The 23,132-nt window shown below is 41.7% G+C and overlaps 1 protein-coding gene across 2 annotated transcripts in view; it reads left to right on the top strand.

The window, feature by feature from the left end:
• The window catches only part of GRM7 (glutamate metabotropic receptor 7), a 420,893-nt gene that overhangs the window by 248,380 nt on the left and 149,381 nt on the right, over window positions 1–23,132 (top strand). For both annotated transcript variants that reach the window (XM_081852489.1, XM_081852490.1), the window contains exon 5: window positions 17,770–17,910. In XM_081852489.1, coding sequence (XP_081708615.1) covers window positions 17,770–17,910 — 141 coding nt within the window. The remainder of the gene's footprint in view (window positions 1–17,769; window positions 17,911–23,132) is intronic.

The raw sequence follows: 23,132 nt of genomic DNA, 5'->3' as shown, positions 1-23,132 counted from the left end.
TAGCGACCTGCAGTGATCTTGACATCAAAAGAATTTTGAATGCAGGCTGATTTGAAAAGAAACGTAGCTATCCTGCTAAATACCTAATGCTGTAGCATTAAGCAATAACAACATCTCAGTTGCTGAAGGTGGCAGTTTTTATAGATATAGATGATAGATAGATAGATGATGGGTAGATAGATAGATAGATAGATAGATAGATAGATAGATAGATAGATGATAGATAGATGATAGATAGAAATGAATATAATAGCACACACTGCTTGAACAGCTAAATAGCTTTACTTTTTCATGCCTCCCATCCCCCAGTTGTAATATATCATTTTTTCAGGCAAAAGAAAGATGAAAGTTTTGTTGAGACATAGAAGAAATACTGGGAAGATTAATTTGTTTTATCTGCTCCTGCCCTGATTGAAATGCGATCTGCTGCGTTTAATGTCAGCTGTTGTTGAATCACACAAAGATACATCATTGCAATCTTAAATCTCTGTCTTTGGCAGATGTGTTCTGGATTGGGCGAGCTAATGGCAAGGGTTGGAGGATCTAGTAAGTAGATGTGATGATTTGACACACTTCCTTCTAACTGCATGTGAAGGGGACTGAGCCTCAAACTCTAGGCATGAAAAGGAGGTAGTGTACCACTGAGCTATGAACCTGTTCTCTAGCCCGTGTTGTGATAGACAGGTAACGTCTCACTTTTTTTATTTAAAAGGTCCTTCACATGAGAGTCCAGCAGTATGAGCTGTTGCCTCAGTCTGATGCAGGAGCCCTTATGACATTGAAATAAACTGAGTGTAGAGCCATCGGTTTTCTTGTGTTTATTTCAACTCATAGTAAAAACAGTCAATCATCCTGTAGGAGTCAGGTGGTCCCCGCCCAGATCCCAGGCTATGTATACTTCATTGACACCCTCAATGATAAGCTAATTCAAACTCTCCTCCTGGAGCCAGATTGGACAGCTCCTACGGGCCAATCACATTGCTGCATTCTAAAATCCTACCTGCCTATTGTTCTGGGATCCAAGCTCAAGACATAACAGACATACATGACACAGGGCTGGTATTTATTTATTAAATGACCTTCTAACCAGCCCTTCAGGGTACATTGCCGTCACAAAGTGGTTTACAGAAGGGGGGGGAAAGGTGCAAAACTATTGAAGTTGGGTCATTCGCCACTTTCTGGAGTAAGAACCAAAGAACATTCAGGAACAGAGGGGAAACCAAGAGTCAAAACCAGGAACACATGCCATGCTAGAGTTCAGGTAGACTTTGTTGCTCAAATGAGACCCAAGTGGAAAGGAAGCTCTCTCTACTTGTTCTTCAGCCTGGGTGGGAAGAGTCCATCCAGAAGGTTCTTCAGTGGCAGCCTACCACGGCAGTTCACTAGTTTACCACAAAGGGCAGCCAACTTCCTGCAGCAGCTCCTGACAGAAGTACATAAAAACTTCATAAATATCAACCAATAACTAGCATTCTCTTTTTTAAAATATACAATTTCCAAACCATTTATTTCAAAACCAGTTGCAGCAAAAACATTTCCAAGCACACCAAATGTGAACTAGAATAAAAAACACCTTCAAATTTCTGCTAAAAATGGCAGTGGCAAAGCTGGGGATGGAATTCTAAAAGTGCTGGGCTGTTTGTACAAGAAAAAGCCCTGTCTCTGGTACTTTAAAAATCTTACAGCTCGTTCTGGTGAGCTAGAGGGAAGGGCACTGGATGCTGAACTTCAACTTTCTAGCAGGTTAATATGTCCTGTGGGATCAGCCTTTGCTTCAGTGGTACCATATTGCAGCAAGGGGCCATACTGCCAGACATGTGTGTGAAAACATCGTAGTGGGAGCCCTCAAATAGAAGTATTACTGGATTTACAGGTTCAATCCCTGGTATGTATTGATTAAAGGTTTATTTTAGCAATTTTAATAAACTAGTATTATAAGTGATCATAAACACCTTTAATCAATCCCCCCCCCCAGTGGCAGGTGGCAATAATTAAATAATCACATAAACTAAAAATACCCAGTTTTAAAAGTCAGTATCTGTGGTTGAGAAAGATTGTTCCTCGAAACCCTGGAAATCTTCTGCCCCTCAGAGTGGCCCTACACTTGACTTAAATGGACAGACAGAATGGCCTGGTATAAGACAACAGCCTGTGTGAGCTACATGGCAGAATGCCCAGTTATCCTTGAGTTTTGAAGTTATTAAAGATCTGGCCTCTTTTCCTCCACAGCAACACCTGCCATTTTTATGGGAGCCCTTAAAATCTTAGAATTTCCTCTCAATTTCAGTATTTATTCCTGGTGGTTCCACTTCACTGAAGCTTTGAGGTGTTAAGAACTGGAGGCGGCTTGCTCAGTCAGCACTTCTCTGCTCTTAAAGCACACGAGGTGATATATTTTCAGTGACTCGTTCCCTTATCTCTCAGAGATGAAGTACACTTCTAACCGGATACCTCTCAGCATTGCCAGGATAGAGAGAACTCAGAATTTCTAAATATACGTAAGGCTGGAAAAACAATGGCCACTCTATTCCCTTGAATTCTTTGTCTTTGTTTTTCATCACAGTGACTGTCCCGGCAGTGCAACTCTGTGCATGCTTACTTACTCGAGTAACTCCTCCTGTGTTATGTTGGTTTAAAGTCTGCTGGCATAAGGTATACCAGATCCAGAGCCCACTTAGTGGGCTCAGGGAGGGGGAAATGTCAGTGGTGTGGGACCCATCCTGGCAGAGTGGGGGGTGGGAACAACCCACCAGAACACATCACCATGGAACTGTGGTCTTCGGCTGACACCCAGGAGAGAGTTCTTGAGCCCCCACTTTTAACTCAAGCATGTCCCAACCCACCAGTTGAAGACCAATACAGTGGTACCTCGGGTTACATACACTTCAGGTTACAGACTCCGCTAACCCAGAAATAGTACCTTGGGTTAAGAACTTTGCTTCAGGATGAGAACAGAAATCGGGCTCCGGCAGCACGGCAGCAGCGGGAGGCCCCATTAGCTAAAGTGGTGCTTCAGGTTAAGAACAGTTTTAGGTTAAGAACGGACCTCCGGAACGAATTAAGTACGTAACCAGAGGTACCACTGTACAGTTGTACCTTGGAAGTCGAACAGAATCCATCCTGGAAGTCCGACTTCCAAAATATCCAGAAACCAAAGCACAGCTTCCCATTGGCTGCAGGAACCTCCTGCATTTGGGTTCCAAAAATAGCTTGCAAATTGGAACAGTCACTTCCGGGTTTGCGGCGTTCAGGAGCCAAAACGTCCGAGTACCAAGGCGTTCGAAAACCAAGGTACGACTGTAGTTGACAGTGACTGGCAATGGCTCTCTGGGGTTTCAAGTAGGTTCAATCCCAGCCCTATAGAGGTGGTGGCATCTGGGACCTTCTGCGTGTAAAGAAGAAGAGCTATGTTCTTTCCCCTAATTGTGATGAATAAAAACATTTTTTCCGTGTTTCTTCTCCATGTGTAATGTTAGTCTTTGGGGATTTCTTTTCTTTTTGTTGGGGGGGGGATAAGAAGAAAGAATGTTAAAAGTCTAAACCTGGATCCTGCTGGGTAACAAAATAATTTAAAATTATGGTGTGTTTGTGGTTTCCCCCCTCCAGTTTGTTGACAACATTTGTTGAATACACATTAGCAACCAAAGGGAATGAGATATTAGCTGGGAAATTTGCCTCAGCAATTTTTTTTAAGCAAATAAAATATGTATGCCTGGTAAGAAACAGGTGTCATGCTTGGTGTGCTGATAAAAGAAGACAGGCAACACCTATTTGCTTCATTTGAATTAGAATTTAATTCCCGGGTGGACAAAAAATGTATATCTATAAACATGATACTGCTGCAAGCATTCCATGACCTTGTCTGGGGAATAAATTAGTATTTTTTGTAACTGGAATACTCACCACACGATAACATTTGGAGATGTTATAGAGACACTAATCCTAAATAGGGCATGCAGGTTCAAATTAACTGATAGCATACAGGTATATTTATTTGCAATGAAAGATTATCAGTTGCACAATAGACTTATCACGTTTTGATGGTGAGACACACAGACACCTGAAGGGCCAGAGAGAAGTGTCTCAGGCCTCCTAGAGCAATTACTTTGTTAGCAAGTGTGTACCAGGACTTCCATGTGTGCAGCCAGCACTCAGGTATGTTTATCTACACACTGCTGAGAGGGTTAGAATAAAGCTTGATTTATTACATAAAATAGGAGTGACATAACCTATAAAAATGCTACTTAGACAGCAAAAGCTGCAGTCTAAGCAGGATGTTGTTGTTGTTTAATCGTTTAGTCGTGTCCGACTCTTCGTGACCCCATGGACCAGAGCATGCCAGGCACTCCTGTCTTCCACTGCCTCCCGCAGTTTGGTCAAACTCATGCTGGTAGCTTCGAGAACACTATCCAACCATCTCGTCCTCTGTCGTCTGCTTCTCCTTGTACCCTCAATCTTTCCCCACATCAGGGTCTTTTCCAGGGAGTCTTCTCTTCTCATGAGGTAGCCAAAGTATTGGAGTCTCAGCTTCAGGATCTGTCCTTCCAGGGAGCACTCAGGGCTGATTTCCTTAAAAATGGATAGGTTTGATCTTCTTGCCATCCATGGGACTCTCAAGAGTCTCCTCCAGCACCATAATTCAAAAGCATCAATTCTTCGGCAATCAGCCTTCTTTATGGTTCAGCTTTCACTTCCATACATCACTACTGGGAAAACTATAGCTTTTACGATACGGACCTTTGTTGGCAAGGTGATGTCTCTGCTTTTTAAGATGCTGTCTAGGTTTGTCACTGCTTTTCTCCCAAGAAGCAGGCGTCTTTTAATTTCGTGGCTGCTGTCACCATCTAAGCAGGTAGCCAAGTACAATACATACACACATTGATTAAAGGGTAAAAGATTCCCTAACTATTTTAAAAGGCCTACAGAAACGTGAGCATGACAGTTTTGCCATGAACCCACACTAGAATAGGATCGAGAGCAGGGAATGAAAGTAAACCTGTCCTTAAATCAAAGCAGAAGTGTGTGGGCTCCTGGGGAGTGCAGGGTATTATTCTCAATCTTCATTAACAATGAATCCCAAAATCAAGGATCCCCTCAAAACCGGTGCCAATGTTTTATAGTCATTTTGTAGCAACCCCCCCCCCATGTTTTTAGTGCCCCACAAACAGAGTAATTGATACATCAAACGCAGGTGCCATGGGGGTCACCCCAAAACCAATGTTGTCCAGTCCCCTCAAAACCAGTGCCAACGTCTGGTAGTTGTTTTGAAATGTTTTTTAATGAAAACCCCGTGTTTTGTAGTGCCCCTCAAATGAAATACTTCATACATCAAACCTGGGGGATTGTAGTTCACACAAAAAACCCCATCGCCATGCGATTAACTCCAAACTGGCACCAAACTTTGGCAAAATTTTTGCAGAAAGCACATCAAGGTATACATGAAGCCAGTGTTCCACCTTAATGCTATTGTTTTCAACCTTATGGTACTGAACCCACATTTTTTACGCCCCCAAAAGTGGGTTGCTGCCTTTCTCAGTGTAGGATGGGGCCACACTAGACTTACCCTCCTTCCTCTTTGTTTTTCAATGCATGTATTTGACTGGTGCACAACCACAAAACAGCAAGGCAACTAACTGTCTCGTAAGTTCACATTCTGGGTAATGCCCCCTTCCATTTTCTATTGTACGGTAAGCTTTTAAGTTTAAAAAACACAAAAGTTAGGAACTCTGTTGGTATAGAACCAGTTTTGTGAGCAATATAGTGAAGTAAAGAGTAGTAACTATATATTGTACTTACTTTAATCAAAAAGGTTGGAATTGGATCCCTTTATCAGTCAGATTAAGAAAAGAAAGTTGTCTAGTATAAAGGAAGAGTTGTCAAATTATAAAGGTAGAAAACAGCTGGGCTTTTTTTCAAAAAAAAAAAACAAAAAAAAAAAACCAACAAGCAAGATTTCAGAAAATTTTTCTTAGGTCATTATCTGCAGAGAATTTGAAAATAGATGTGGCTGGTTCAAAAAAGAGAGAGAAATTGCTTTTCTGTATAGCCACAACCAATTATATCAAATCTAGTACATTCACTGCATGAATTGCCACCATTGTTCCTGCTTACGTATTAGCTTTACATGAATGCAATTCACAATACCCGCTGGCAAAAATCTTCAGTGTGTGCTATTTAATTGGTGTTCCAATAGAAAAGGGGAAGAAAACATGGCATTAAGGCAACAATAATTATTTTTTTGATTTTTTTTTTTAATTCAGCTCAAATGTTGCTATGTCAACAATAAAGTATATCTTTCACACAAAGACACACACAACAATGTGGCCACCTGAAGTGCACTTCTTGCTTAATGAGAGCATCCTTATTAGTAACTACAGCAAATGAAGGACAGGAATGTGCAGGAAAGAACTTATGAATGTAAGAAGACCCTGCATGGTGCAGTGCCAGTGTGGAGAGCCAGTGTGGTGTAGTGGTTAAGAGCGGTAGTCTGGTAATCTGGGGAACCGGGTTCGCGTCTCCGCTCCTCCACATGCATCTGCTGGGTGACCTTGGGCCAGTCACATTTCTTTGAAGTCTCTCAGCCCCACTCACCTCACAGAGTGTTTGTTGTGGGGGAGGAAGGGAAAGGAGAATGTTAGCCACTTTGAGACTCCTGAAGGGGAGTGAAAGGCAGGGTATCAAATCCAAACTCTTCTTCTTCTTCTTCTTCTTCTTCTTCTTCTTCTTCTGCTGCTGCTGCTGGAGGATCAGGCAAAGACACAGCATCCTGTTTCTACCAGTGACCATCCTCATGCAGGACATGAGCGCAACAGCATTTTGCCTGCCTGTGATTCCTGGCAACTAGTATTCAGAGGTATATTCCCTCTGACATGCTTATGCTGATGGAGTGATTTCCTTTGGCAGTATATTGAATTCCTCCCTATATGTAAACATATTTATTTTTGGCAAGACTACCTCACGGAGCCATGGGAGCAGCCATGCTCCCCACCCCCATACAATCCCCTCGAGAACAATGACCCATGTTGCATCATGGTATGCCCCACGGTATGCCCCACAGAGGACCTTAAGGTCCACAAATGACAACATTTTGGAGGTCCCAGGTCGCAAGGTCTCAACTAGGTCCAGGGCCTTTTCAGTACTGGCCCCGACTTGGTGGAACGCTCTGTCACAAGAGACTAAGGCCCTGTGGGACTTGACATCTTTCCGCAGGGCCTGCAAGACAAAGCTGTTCCACCTGGCCTTTGGTTTGGACTCAGTCTGACCCTTATGTTTCCCTCCCCTTATGGCCTTGATTTATCAGCTACTTTTAAAATGAGGCTGCATTTTAAATTGCATTTTAACCTGTATTTTAAATTGGTTTCTCCCCCCCCCATTATGTTTTTACTGTGATTTTATTGGTGTTAGCTGCCCTGAGCCCTACTCTAGCCAGGGAGGGTGGGGTATAAATAAAATTTTTATATTATTATTATTATTATTATTATTATTATTATTATTATTATTACTCACTCTGGGTATTGCAGATACAGGTGTTTTCAATGTCTGTGACAACGAGCCCAGTGGTTCCTTTAGGTGGCTAGCCTTATCTGTTAGAAGAAAAGGACAGAGGCTGCCCTCAGACCCCCTAGTCTTGGAATCTGGAAGGGGCGAGGTTTCTGAAATCGGCCCATATCTGAGCCAGACACTGATTTGTGCACTGTGGCTCTGGTGAGTTCATTTTGGAAGCTGAGCTTGCCAAATGCCTCCCCAGTCTCCTTGTACGTTCTGTTTTACATGCAATGGACTGCATCAGCTCACTGAGACACTGCCATGCCAGTGTTCTGATGAGACAGGGTTAGTGCATATGATGGTTAGCAAATGCAGCTATTTGCGTGCTGAGGTCCCCCAAAACCCCAACCCCAATAACTCAGACATCACACATAATTTTTGTTTAAGGTTTTTGGCATAATTTTGGCCACAACTTTATTTTCATACAAATTGAGAGTGGTTGCTTAGGCATTGGTTATGACTAGCTGTCCCCCCCCCTGCCTTGGGGGACAGCACTGACTCCTTAGTCAGTCCCGGAGGAACAAGGTCAGAGTCAGCTGGAGCTGCGTCACAGGCCCTCAGCTACTCCGCGCATGTTCCTTGAAGCTTACACGGCCCGCACCCTGCCGTCAGGGTTTGGACGAAGGGGATGGTAAGCTTCAGAATTCCTTTAACGGAATACCCGTCAGCAGCAGCATTGGAGGGGCAGGCACAGCCAATCCATACCCCTCCACCAACCAATTTTAACCAATGCCTAACCGCCAACCTTACAAGTTGTGACGATTTGCTAAGCAGTAGGCGAAACCCAAAAGGCACGCACTAATCAGCCAATTGGAAAAATTCCTACTGGGCCCCCGCACCAATGCGAACGACCCCATGACAGGCAGAGCAATGTCAAAGCGAAAGCCCAATCAAGGGAGGGAGGGCGGGAGATCCGATGTCCACAGCGAAAGAGAAAGAGAAAGCTGTGGACCCTGTTTATATATAGTCACTAATCCCACCCCTAAATTGGCAACATCAAATTTACCCCAGTAACAACATCATCCAATCTGCTCCAGGCCCATTGCCATCAATGGCCTAGCAACTAAATGGGGTTTTGTTCGGCCCCATCCGCAACACGTGCTCTTTCTTTTATGAGAACACGCTTTGTGTAAAGGCTGTTCTCCAAGTCTGCATTCATCAGGAGCAGAATCACCTGTTTCCCTTTACTATGAGGCATCTTCCAGAGTAAATCAGAAGTAAGTGGCCATTGCATCATGTCAACAAGAATTTTTTTTTTTCTTCTGCTGCTATTCTACCTGGAAGTCCTTTTTATCCTCGTTTCCCCATACCCCTGCCCCAGTCCTGAACCATTTTTATGGCACCTTGCCAGTAAGTTATTAAAATCACTCAGTAGCAGCATTTCCTTTTTTATTGGCCACGGAGGTCTAGAGAGCTTCTGTAAAGCATCTTAATAGTTTCATAAAAAATATGGAGTGCACTGTTCAGATGACATAATAAAAACTGAGGGGAGGTGTGCTGGGCCAGAATTCTTTCAAGCCGGATTTCCTTTCCTCGCATTAATGTTTTCTCTTCAGACTTAAGATCAAGAAATAAATGTACTTTGGCTTGAATGCTGAACAAATAGGGGGAAATGATCCGAGGACTCTTCAGTTACATTAATCAGAGGTCAAGCCTAGCTGCTTATTAAATCAATAATCTTAACTACATAAGAAAGGCCAGCACTTTGATTATTGTCCATAGCTGTAATGGTTTCTTTAGTTACTTTAAGAAGAGCGGAGGTGAAATAAAATAACCGGTAAGAAAAGCACCAAATGAAATTGGGCCAATATCTTATGTGCAGACACAAACTACCTGGCTTGAAATGAAATAATGAAATTCACTGTGCTCTATGCACAAGTACAATAAAACAGGTCAATAATTTCATTTTATAATTGGACTGTATTCTATTTCCACCCCTTTATGGAAGACAGCTTATGCTGAATTCTGCTTCATATGCCTTTCTCCCAGCAGACCTTCAGTATACCTTCTTGGGGGAAGGGGGGAATCCTTCCAGTAGCTATTCATTTTCAGTCTGAAGATACCACCCTTCCCACTTGCTTAGGAGTATTTGCTTTAAAACTGTGAATGGTCTACAACCTCGAAGTGTACCGCCAACCAATTCTAAACTGATGCAACTCATCTTAATATGCTCTACAAAGTTTCAAGTCAATTCTCCATTTCAGGTTGTCTCCCTTATTGCGGCAATATAAGGATGTAGGCACAGTATTACAGCCCGAGGGAGGCTGCTGCTACAAAATATACTCCTCGCTTTATAATGCAGCAGTGTGTCCATAAAAGTGCATCTTTGATTATTATTTTTCTTAAATCTTAAGTTTTTACAAGGTGTGCTATCACTGGTTTTTCAGTGTACCTCACTGTATCAAGATTAACCCCCCCACCTCATTTTTTAAAATTGAGAAATGCCTGGAAAGTCCTACAGTATCAATATCGTGACATAATGAAGAAATGTCTTATTTGTTCAAAACTCAGGCTTTCTTCTGTCTCTTAGCCCAGTTGTAGCAACATCGAGAGCGGGAGACAAAGGGGAGAACTCTTGTATATTCTGGGAATGTCCTTACACCCTTCATTTGAAGCACACACACACACACACAGAGAGAGAGAGAGAGAGAGAGAGCGCGCGCGCGCAGGCTTGTGATTTTGCTCCATTCCTCCATTCCTTTTTTTTTAAAAAAATAATTTTTATTGGGTTTTTACATTTTATAACAACAGACACACACACAAAAACAAAGACAAACAAACACACAAATACAATTACATACCCTAAGTTTCTTTACCCACTTTCATTGACTTCCCCCCACCCCCTCCTCTTACATCCCAATTCCAAGATTAATTCAGCAAGTTCTTACCTAACCTCTTAAAAATATTCACATTGCTTTTAAAAATTAAAATCTTTTGTTTATCTATATTCAACTATCCAATTCTCTTATAATCATTAATTTCTTTTTTTTTTAAGGTCGATCTAACTTCCCCTTCACAAATTTTCCCTTTATTATATTAATTATAGGTCACATTGACCAAGTAAAACAAAACATAACATTTTATAATTCTATTCTCTCCCCCCCCTGCCCCGGTTTCTGTCCCTTCCTAGACAAATGTCCAGAAAACAAACAAAAAATATTTCTAGCCCGGATTCCTCACGTCCGAGGCGTCTGATTCTCTGTCAGTCCCTCTCTGCCAGCTATATTGGTAGTCCTCTTTGATGGTCCTAAGACCCCGAAGGAGTTCAGTCAGAGTCAGATCATATTTTCTTTCATTCAGAATGTTGAAGAGTGTTTGCTGCGAAAGACCATCTAGTTTTCCATACTCAAGAGAAAAGTCCCAATCATATTGCTTTGTTCTTTCTAGTTTTAATATTCCAAGTACTCCAGGGGCTTCTCTCTTCTTCTTTCTCATCTTTCGCAGGTCTGTAATCCAAAGGTCTTCTTGCTCATACTCTAACGCTGCAGATTCCTGGTTGATATTTTCCACTTGTAGTGTCTGAACTCCTTCTTTTTTCTCTGTCAATTCCAAAGGCATCTCTTCCTGCTCAGCTGCAGAATTTTTATCGTACATCTCCTTTGTGCATTCAGCAGAGTTGTTTGTTTCAGGATTCAAGGTCATAAAAACTTTACTCAGAGCCATACTCTGCTCCTGCAGGATTCCCACGAGAAAAAACATTTTTTCTATCTCCGCCAGTAATTTTCCCTCTGCAGCCATTGTAATGTCACTAATTCCCCCTAGGGGGCTTTCAGTTATTTAGTAGTCCTTTTCCAATAATCTGTTAATTTGTTATTATCAATACTTTGTTTCCAATCGCCTCAGTCCAAATGTATCAGTTTTAATTCCAAGAGTTATTAAATAGCAAAGTTCTTTACTTTGTCCGCCCGTTTGACAGCTTCTTTGACAGCTGTCAAACTCCTTTCACTTCTTCCTCCGGGACCCAAATAGGACACTCCCGGGTTTTTTTGGGGGGGATACACACAAAGTTCCAAATTCCCTTTCTCTCCAGCACAAAAATCTTGTTCTATCAAATTTGTGAGAAACTTTTAAATCCTCAAAACAGTATTCATTCCGCCTTAATTCTCCGTTCCTTGCTTTGAAACGTCTATAAGTAGAGGGGGTGCGGACTTCCCTTTAACACATCCCCCGATCGTGCCGAATTCACAGGATAAAATTTTTAAAGTCCAAATTCCACTACTCACGGGTCCTTTGTTATCCAGTCCAAATTTTGGGAAGAAAGTCAGCGCTCTCCGGCCATGGCTTGCGGCTTCGCTCTACTGAGGTAGCGGTCTACTCTCAGCACCACGCCACTCTCCGTACCCTCTCCGCAGCCTTTAAAAAGGCTCTTCGTGGGTCGGGGAGGGCGCTTAAGGTGCCCGCCGAGTCACCAAGTCCGCAGGCTTCCGCGCCTGCGGTTTCTGAGGGTCCCCGTGTCGCCGGCACGGCAAGACCCGTCCTCAGCAGAGCCGATTCCCTCCGGAGCTCGGAGGGAATCCGCCATTAGCCGTTCGCGCTAACCCGGAAGTCCTGCCCCCCTCCATTCCAACCTGGTCCCTGGGACATGTCCTCTCTTGCTCTCTCCCATCAATTCAGGCCTGAGGATATATAAAAGATATGATAGAAGGCCAAACTCGATGTGACTTGCAACACGTTGTGAACGATGTCTGCATTTGATTGTTAAATAAAACAACTGCAGGAATTGGAGGATCCCCCCCCCAAACTTCTGCACACAGAGAAGGATGGTTTATCTGTTTCCTCTCTAGGCATGATACAGACCAAAATCGGCTCCAAAACATCCCTTTCATGTAGTTTATGTTGAGAGATAATGGTTAACTTTATGGCTGATCAGTGAACCATCCCACTCTGAGTCCAACACTAATCAGCGGGGTACTGTAAGTACTTGGAGTACTTAGTTTGTTTAGGGACAACAGACAAAAGCCTAAACTGACATCAGTGTTTCTTGGTCAAGAATCTCTGATCTGAAGCTTTGAGATTGGCAGTGGTTGCTGTGAAAACAGTGCAATCTATCCCTGAGAAATGACTCTAGGTAAATAATTGCTGCAGGAAGGAAAAGTCCACATCATGGAAAAAAACAATGCAACAGGTTCTCTCTTGGTGTCCCAAATGCATATGGATTTTCTCTGGAATTTAGAGCATGACACTATTTCTGCATGGAAATTCTCCCACGCCTGCTTCGTGTGCCTCAGCTGGAGCGTGGGAGGACTTCGTTTGATGCCAAAATAGAAAAATAGTGTAACAGCATAAGGGAATTCACAAGGTTTATGATGAGTGGAAAAAGGCTGAGCTGCTTTCTACATTCATCTGATGGTTTCCCACTGTAAAACTCTCTCATTAATTATATAGATGAAATGGTGATATTATTAAGATGCATATATGTGTGACTATGTGGATACAAGTAAGGGGAAAGAATGGCTGTAGGAATTAGCCTTACACATACAATGCCCTGCATTCTCTGAATGGATTAATGAATAATTGTGAACATATATTTCAATGTTTCAGTGGGAATATATATTTTTGTTTGATCTGTTTTTCCATAGCAGCAGTTGCTGTGCTATTTACCTTACCCCAAAAAACCCTAAAATGAATTATTCTGCTGTAATTACAAATATTAATAACACAGGCAGAGAATAAATTAGACCATTTGATGTTAGCTAAGTGTAAAAATATTCATGCAATAAAATCCTGTGGGTATGAAGTAAATACATTTATTTTCATTAGAGGAATGTCAGAATAACTACTTATGTCCTTTGGGGGAAAGGAGCATACTATACCTCTTTATTAGATACCCCAGCCCTGTACAATGTTAATATTTCATTCTGTTCATATTCAAGCATCCTGGTCTGCACTGCTGTTGCAGCCTTCGTCTGCCTTCACACTCATTGTAACATGCTACTTGTTATCGTCTGCCTGTTCTGCCATTGAGAACTTCTTGGATCATTCTTTGTCTAGCTCCTTTCCTTTGACCTTACTGCCTTGGGTGACCCTGCTGGGAGTACGAGACTCCTGACGGCTTCGCTTACAAGGGTCATAGGAATGTGCAAGCCCACTCACCACGACAAGGTGATGACCCAATGAGTGAGGCTTGTGGAATGCCCTCCTTTTAGAAGCATGATTGGCACCAATACTTTTTGGCACCCTCCCCTCAGATGTCAAGATAAAGAACTATACAACTTTAAGAAGACATCTGAAGGCAGCCCTGTATTGGGAAGTTTTTAATCCTTGATGTTTTACTATGTTTTTATGTATGCTGTAAGCCACCCACCATAATAATAATAATTTTAGATATATACAAAGAAAAAGAAAAACAGCTGAGCTGTGGGGATGGAGTTATGCCAGCTGAGCTGGGAACCTGCTGGCTGAGCTGGAGATCTGCTGGATCCTACTTCCCAAAAGAACTAGGTTAGGGATGCAACCTTAGATCATTAGTCAGTTTATGATAGCTCAGCCTGCTCTGTAGTTTCAGTTGATCTTGTTTCTTAATTTGGTTTTATGATTTACTAATGTGTCTTTTGTGGTTTTACTTCCTCTGTATTCTGTCCCGCACCCTGAGATGAAGGCAGAGTATAAATAGTCTTAATAATATAAACAAAAAGATTTGGATATAAAAACAATTCATCTGTGGATTTGGCATCCAAATGTACCCATTCCCTCTACCTAAACCTATATGCCATTTTCATCATCTGCTGAGAGGCAGCAGCCTACCAGGTATTGGGCTGGGGCGGGGATAGGGATGGTATAAACTGTTTGTTTGGGTGTGTGTGTTTGTGTGTTTGTGTATGCTATCTCTCATACTCTTTGCTCATACTTGGAGAAGTATCTTGCCTTTCTGTATGGGTGCACCACAGTAAGCTATTGTTATATACGGAAGTTATTTTGAAGCAGAACATTGTTTGCATGCTGGACTCTAAAACTGAGATGGAAAATGACTGTGGTTTATATGTTTCCTTGAGCCAGGGCAGCAAACTAACACAAAATTGATTCACAATGACAAGAGCCAAATGCAAAATCAATGCAAAGAAGAGAAGAAGATAATGCTCACATTCAATATACAAACGAGAAAATATTGTCATGCAGCTATGCAGTTACACTTGTTATTTAGGCCCAAAGGGAGCAATGTTCTTCAAGTATGGATCCAAAAGACTTGTCCTAAATTTAAAATGTTGTTGTACCCAGTGACCCTGTATCTTTTTGTGTCTAAGGCTGAGGGGGGAAAAACATTATCACAATGGGCCTAGGTTGCAGAAAGAAATAAGTAAATAAATACCAGGGGAGCAAGGATGTAGAAAAATGGGGGTCCTCCCGTTGGATGGCCACTGCTGATTCTGAGCACCTTCCTTGCTGTGCACCTCCTGCTGCCCAAGCAGAACCCTTTGTGCTAATTAGCTCTCAGCAGCAGCAGTGTCGCCACAGGCTGGCAGAAGAGGAGGAAAGTGACCAGGAACTGCAAATTGGGATACCAGAGACAGCGGCCTTGAAGCTTGCAGCAAAGGAACCAGCAGAGCTGGGAGGCTGCAGAAACCTCTCCTGGCTGTCCTTCTGTGACTCACCTAGGCTTCCCATCCACAGCCTCTCATTACACTACATTTCAGAGGAGTCCTCTGTCTGTGACCATGTGAAGTATTGTGTGACAACAGAAAAGTGCACCTGTACATATAGAAAGAAGTGCAATTTTGTGAACTACTTAGAGATATAGAACTTTTCTTAAATAAATAATTTTCACTATGTACAGGAACCATGGTGCTTGAGATATGTCTGGCTAATAAGCATCGCTGTCAGCAGATGAACAGTTTTTAGTTTGTTTATTTTTTATTTCATTAAATCGATTTGCATGTTACCAATACTGCAGTTTTTCAGTATTGATCATTTGAGACACAGAAGGAACTGTAAGGTAACTTGCAATCTAATTCAACGTTCCACTTGTTGGTGGTGGGGGGGAGCAGTCTTTGATATGTTTCTTTTCATTCCCTGTTACAGCAGCACTGCAGAGCATGAAAACAAAAAACAAAAATCGAATGTACTCTTAATAACTAAGAGCCCCAACAGTATTTTCCCATGTTTGCAATTTGTAAACAGTCCTTGGCTCTTTGTCTGAATACACACCAAACCATTCACAAGTGTCAGATCCACTGCAAGGTGGCAAACTAGGCTGTGTGAATCCATCACGACTCCATCTAACGATGGGTCAAAATACAGCTGTGAGTGTTGAACTGACTTTCCTTGTGCAGGTGATATTTGAAAAAAAAAATCAAAGAAAGGGGAATTTAAAAAATGGATGGACTGAAGCAAGTTTTCATTTAGAAAGCAGGCAAATAGATACCACCACTGAGCTTGGCAGGCGATTTCTAATCCGGAAATGCTTGGCTTGTGTTGAGAGCATCGTGATCATGGCTAGTCATTGCACTTCCATGCTGCATGAAGTCCCATTAGTATCTGTCAATGACCCACATTGACATTGTGATCCTTCCTTGTCTCTGTAGCCAGCTCTCATGTGAGCTTTCTTTTTTGCAGGCATAAAGGTCAGCTTTCTGACACCAAGCTAGTATTTAGCTTATGTATCTATTGATTATTTACAAAAGGTCTCTCTGCATTTGATTGACTGCTTTAAATCCTGGACGCGTGAACAAATACTGAAGTGGTAAAGCAGTAGAACTGAGGGCGGCAAGCTGTGTTGTTTGGCTTGTCAACATTGCTATTGTATTCTCATATTATTGTTTGCAGACACTGATGGGATAAAAGGCTCGCTTGCATCTCCTCAAATTTCAGCAGGCAAAAGACACTGTGCTCCAGTTAGGGTTAGAACCGGGAAGATATGAGAATTGGAGATGATTCTCCCTGGGTGGCAATGGAAGTTTGCTGTGCCTCAACTTCACTTACAGCCAGGAAAATGGGAATAATACTGGGCTTCTCCATAAGGGCCTGAGAAATGCATTATATTAACAATAGAGATGGGCTATAAAATCAGTTCGCAACACCACTGTTGCTGCGCTTAAGTCTTCCTTTTAAGATTTATATATTTGTTTATGTGTTGTATCATTTAATGAAACAATGTTTAGAGTCCTTCAGGTGTCTGACTTAAAAGCATATTTGCAGAGCAATCCAAAACCTGGCTGAGTATCGGAGGGGCATGGTGGACTGGTGGAGCTACTTCTGCAGTTGCAGTCCAGTTGTTCATTCCAAGTGGAGCAGAAGGGGATGGAGCTAGCATAGGGATTGGTCAAGTGATAACAGTGGGGCCAACTCAGGCGGAATTGGGGGCTCTGTGTGGATGGAGACCTCTGTGGAGGGAGACACCACCCCATCCAAACCTGCCCTCAGCATGAGAGACTGGGAGTTGGTTCTAGCAGCTGCTATTCATAAGCATGGCAGCAGATCATAGCTAGTAACCAACCATAGCGCTTTCCTACATGAATTTGTCTAAACCTCTTTTAAACCCATCCAAGTTGGTGGCCATCATGGCCTCCTGTGGAAGCAAGTTCCATACTTTAACTATGCACTACATAAAAAATACTTTCATGGGTAGATAAATCTCACCAATTGAAATCAGTGAGATTTAAATATGTGTAACTTTGGCTGTGTCCTGAGAATTCACAATGTATGGTGTAGTGATTAACTTGTAAAGTGTGGTTGCTAAATGCAAAGTGTACAATGGCTATATTTTAGTATCTTCAATAGTTACTTCCTAGAAACTGTAAATGTCTACTTTGTTATAGGTAGAACTTCAATCAGCAGCAGCAGATGCTTTCACCGACAACCCTTTGTCTATCTGAAATCCTTCTTCCCTTTTCATCAGAAGAGCCTCACATTATTCTAGCTCCTATTTGTGGTCCGTCCCCTGTTGATTCACCTTCTTCAATCATTTCCCCTCACCAGCTACCCACTGAGCAAGCATCTAATTGAAACATTTTTCACTTTTTAAAGCAATCCTGCCTTGTCCATAGCCTCAGAACCCTTCCCAAAATTTTTAGTATGGAAGAATGAGAGACTTTTGTTTCAGCTCTGACCACCACCACCCCTTCACAAATAGTCAGTTTGCTAGGATGTTTTGAAACAGCTTTATCGGCTGAGGTTTGTCTTGGAATCATGTTGTTCCCCCTTGCAATAGGCATAGCAAGTCCTAAAACATCAATCTTGTATATGAATTATATATGTAATAATAATAACAACAACAACTCTTTCTTTTAGGATTTGATACCTACTTTACTTCCCGCACACTGGAGAACAACAGAAGAAATGTGTGGTTTGCAGAATACTGGGAAGAAAACTTCAATTGCAAGTTAACGATTAGTGGGTCAAAAAAGGAAGACACAGATCGTAAATGCACGGGTAATTTCATTCTCTTTGTCCTTCCCATGATGCTGTACGTGGCCGGCATAAAATGTCTGTGTAGCTGGTTGGAGATAAGTTGAGAAAGGGAGACAGAGAGAATTTTTATCTGTTTTATAAAAATTGGAACTCAGAAGCACAAGTCTTACAAAGAAGAAGAAATAGATTAAGTAAGAAAGACACTTTTTCTGTTTCTGCCTGTCCATCCTTTAGTAACTGACATTTGTCATTGATTTTTGTGCGAGAGAGAGAGAGAGAGAGAGAGAGAGAGAGGTGTTTGTATCATTTTGAATGTTTCCTCTATACATTTATTTCATACAAGAGAAGTTGTAATCTGGGAAAGAGCATTGCTTTCTCCTGGTCTGGAACTGAAATAGATTTGAGTAGGGAATGCGTCTCTCTTTGAGGGGAGATACCTATATAAGATGTGAATATGTGTAAGGACTTAAGAGGAGCCCTACTGGGATCAAGACTAACATCTACCTAGTCAGTCTTTTTCTTTACACAGTGTGAATGAAATCTAGATGTTCCATACAGTAATCATGTTTAGTGGCCATTAATAGACCTTTCTTCCATGAATTTCTCCAGTTCCTCTTTATAGCCACCTGCAATTGTTGAATCAACAAATTTTTATGGTGATTCCATGAATTAGACATGTGTTGCTCTCCTGAATCTTCTGACAATCAGTTTCATTGGGGTATCCCTGTTCTTGAGTACTACTGGAGGCTTTTGCATGTACCACATGTGATGTTTTGATTGAGCTATGCAGCATGACCCAAGATCTCTATCCTGGTTAGTCACTGTCAGCTCAGTGGTGCCAGTTCAATCCCACCAAAGTGACATTAGGATTATTTTAACAGCTATGTGCATACTCTTACTTACGTTAAGAACATTGGAAGATTGCCATCCAAAGGCCTATCCAGTCAAGTGGTTTGCCCAACGCATATGCGACATGAGCAAGTGGAGTTGCTCAAATCCCTTGTCCTACCCTCCGCTTTGACTGCCCTCTTCTCCATCTTTTTCAGCTTCACAGAATCCTTTTAGGGGAGCACACACACCATTCCAAATGTAGTCAGACTGTGGATTTATACAAAAGCATTGTGAGATTGGCAGGCTGTTTTCTGTTCCTTTTCTAATGATCTCAAACATGCAATTCGCTTTTTTTCCACAGCAAATGCACACAGGGTCAATGTTTTCATCGATCCCTTTCTTGCCTAGTCTTTACCTCTGCAGGGCTGGTGGGCGCATTAAATGAGTTGTTTGTGAAAGTAAAACTCTGGATCCAGCCTACTGTAATTGCAACGGTTAACAAAAACACCATGGGAGCCTATGGCTGGGCGATTGCCAAAGGTGATCAAGGTAGTAAAGTTGTGATATAAACATACACACTCCTACCACGGCCACTATCAATGCTGCCTTTGAAACCGAGAGTTGAGTTTGCTCTAGTCTGTTCCCACTACCACTTTGTTAGGACATGGCTTTGCACAAAGGGAGAAATAAGATGAACGAATCAGTGCAATCTTGTCTTCTGCCTGACACCACACTAGAGAGATTTCTTCTGTTTGTATGCACAAGCGAACAAGAAAAATAAAATAATGGTTCTAATGTAATTCTGCGTTTGCTGTGTCTGCTTTGCAGATATATCCAAGTGCGGCCATATTTTCAAGTGTCTCTGGATGCGTTTTCCTGCTTTAATGTACCAACAAACTCCCTTCCTTTAATGAACCATGCTTCTTTGGAAGCCCAAACATTTGACTGTAGTTGTGGCAGTTTTCCCTCATTAGATAACGTCTTAAATGTTGCCTGCCTTGTGCTCAACAAGGCATAATGAAGTGATATTGGGGTGACATCACCCTAAATGTCACCTTCTTGGATGGTAGGTGACTCGGAGACGTTTCTAATTACCAGAGTCTGTAATTGGCCTGAAGGTGCACTTCAGTTAATGGTATAGAGAATGAGCTGCTTAGGGGGAGAGATGCCGTAAATGGCAGCTATTTTGTAAAAGACAGAGAGCACTGTATGTTTTTTCCCCATGGAAATTCAGCAGGAAAAGAAATGTGTCAGGCATACAAATTTAAGGCAGTAAGCATCCCGTTCTGATCTCCTACTTACTCTGGCATCTTTCAGTTGGCTTCTGTGGGAATTCTCCTGATTGAAGCTGGGGCAAGAGGAGGAGACAGAACAAAATGAGAAGGCCAATTCAGTCTCTGGGTTTGCTTATGGGAAAGAATGCCTTTAAATAACACATAACTTAGTCAACTGTGGAAATAAAGAGGCTTAAATTGGAACAACAGTATTGTGGTTGGCCCCAAATTTATGCCTTCAAAAATAAATAAAAAATGACCGCACTCATATATGATTTCTCAGTCACTGCACTCACTCTTTAAAATACTTAGAAATAAATAAATGGTTCAAAAGGCCAAAGAATAACACAGCAGCATTCTCTCAAGCCTTTGGTGATCTTCAAAGGAGCAGATGTCACAAACTCCCTGCTTGGCTTTCAGCAGTTCAATAAGGTTTACGCCCAGAAAAGTATGCATACTATTGTGACTTCGATATTTGTGCTTCTATGTTCTAGTGTTCTTGTTGACAACATAGTACCTTCTTAATGCTGCTGCTTCCAGTTGCAGCTAAGTGCCATAGTGTCAAAATCAAGTATGGACAAATCTGTTTATGACACAAGAGAGTTTGTATGTGTTTGTTCATTCATATGTTTGTAATAATAATAATAATAATAATAATAATAATAATAATAATAATAAATATAATAAATAAATAAATAAATATATTATTATTTATACCCCGTCCATCTAGCTGGGCTTCCCCAGCCACTCTGGGCGGCTTCCAAAAAAATATTAAAATACTATAATACATCAAACATTAAAGGCTTCCCTAAACAGAGCTGCCTTCAGATGTTCCATCATTCTGCATGCTTGCTGTAAATTTTGCCATAAAACACACCTTTTTTGTATCTGAATTATCCTAAAATACACATTTTCATATGCATTTTAACCCCAAATATGTATTTTATTCACATTTTAGCACTTTTTTGAGCCGAGAACTGTATTGCAAAATTCAGAGAAGTGTGTGGGGAAATCATTAACTGAATTAGGCCTGCTAGCTTTAAAATGTGGACTGAACGAAACCCTCAATTATCCCTAGCCAAAATAGCAGAGTAAGAAATGTTATTCCAAGTATGGACTAAGCCCAACGTCACTTAACCCACATTTCAGACCTTTGTTGGGATTGTGTGAATTGGTGTAAATGCCTATCCATAATAATTGCAAATGAATATTAATAGGAGATATGTTTTTAAAATAATAAAAAACCATGCAAAACAATACACACTAGAGCAGTGAGGCTTAGTTTTAGGCTAGATCAGCAACTCTATCATCTATCTATCATCTATATCTATCTATCTATCTATCTATCAATCTATCTATCAATTTATCTATCTATATCTATCTATCTATCTATCATCTATCTATCTATCTATCTATCATCTATCTATCTATCTATCTATCTATCTATCTATCTATCTATCTATCTATCTATCATCTATCTATCTATATCTATCTATCTATCTATCTATCATCTATCTATCATCTATCTATCATCTATCTATCATCTATCATCTCTCCCCCCCCCCCCGTGTGTGTGTGTGAAGTTAGTTGCCCTTCTCAGTCCTCGTTAAAAATTGTGACAACAAAACTTGCATAGAATAGCCTAGAGAAAGGCAGAAACTAATGAGGGGAAAATGAGAAAAAGAAAGCCTCAAATGAACAGCCCAAGGGTTGATAATGGAATATTAGCTATAAATTGAAATAAATAAGAAATCTGAAAAGGTGCAGCAAGGGAGGGGGCTTTCTCAGCACATTCCACCTTAGGGGAAATGTAGTCTGTGACATTTCAAGCAACTTCATGATGTGTAATTCAAATCTCAGAGCATATTTCAGAGGACGGGTTTGCATGAAGGTAGAGAAATCTGCTGCAGGAAGGCACACTTTTTAACTTGCTTGGAGAGAAAGTATGCCTTAGTTTTATTTGTGGATAAAGTCACTTGACTTCAGAGTGACCTTGCCTCTGCAGTTCTTGCTGTTCGAGATGAAGTATCTAAGGCCATAGTCAGTGGGGTGTTCTGAGATCAGTTTCCGCTTATGCAGACAGCTTATGTGGACAAGATGTTTGTAGCTAGATGTCCAACCACACACCCATCCGCCCTGGCTTATTAATTCTAGCAGAGGAGGCTGATGGTTTGGTCCAGAGCATCTGCAGGAATATGTGTACCTGTGTTTGTATGGGTTGTGGGATGCGAGGAATTGCTAGAGAGTGTGCCGCAGTGTGTGAGATTGTGGGGAGCATTTGTCAGGCTGTGTGGGGTTGCAAGGTGTGTGTGTGTGTGTGTGTGTGTGCTCGGTTGTGGGGGCTTCCTGTGTGTGTGAGGGTGGCAGCACTGTGAGTCTAAGTCAGGGCCAGATTTAGGTTTGATGACGCCCTAAGCTACTGAAGGTAATGGGGCCCTTTATATGTCCAGCTGTCCTTTGTCAGCGACAAATTGTCGCTGTTTTTTATGTTGAATGTATGCTATATGGTAATGTATGGACCTAATAAGTGTCTAAAGCCATTTGCTGTATGTAGGTGTGTGTGTTTTTTACCTTATATTTTGGAAATGTACATCCAGGGGTTTTTTCCCTTTAATTTTTTTTTGGGGGGCCCAAGAGAGTGGGGCCCTAAACTATAGCTTGTGTAGCTTATACACAGTGGCGTAGCGTGGGGGGTGCAGGGGGGGCCGGTGGCACCGGGTGCAACATCTGGGGGTTAGCTTGGGGGGGGGGCAAATCCACGGGTTAGGGGGCGCAAATCCACGGGTTAGGGGGCACAAATCCATGGGTTAGGGGGCGCAAATTACTTGCCTTGCCGCGGGTGCTGACAACCCACGCTACGCCACTGCTTATACGTAAATCCGGCACTGGTCTAAGTGTAGGAATTTGAGTGAAGTGAGACAGTGAAATCTCTAGCATATGTGTATAGGTACTTTTAACCCGGATAACAACAGCAGTTCCTTTGAGTTTTAAATGGTTCAGATTTGTCAGGGGCATAAATGACATTCGGTGAACATCTTGAAATCATTTCTTGTTTGGGGATAATGGAAACTGTGATCCTTTTATGGACCTATAATTTTAATGTAAACTATGAATGCTTATGTGCCAATTTTTTGGTTA

The sequence above is a fragment of the Podarcis erhardii genome (assembly GCF_964252035.2).
Source record: "Podarcis erhardii genome assembly, chromosome: 2".
Taxonomy (NCBI): Eukaryota; Metazoa; Chordata; class Lepidosauria; order Squamata; family Lacertidae; genus Podarcis; species Podarcis erhardii.
This window is presented reverse-complemented; position numbering and strand designations above follow the sequence as displayed.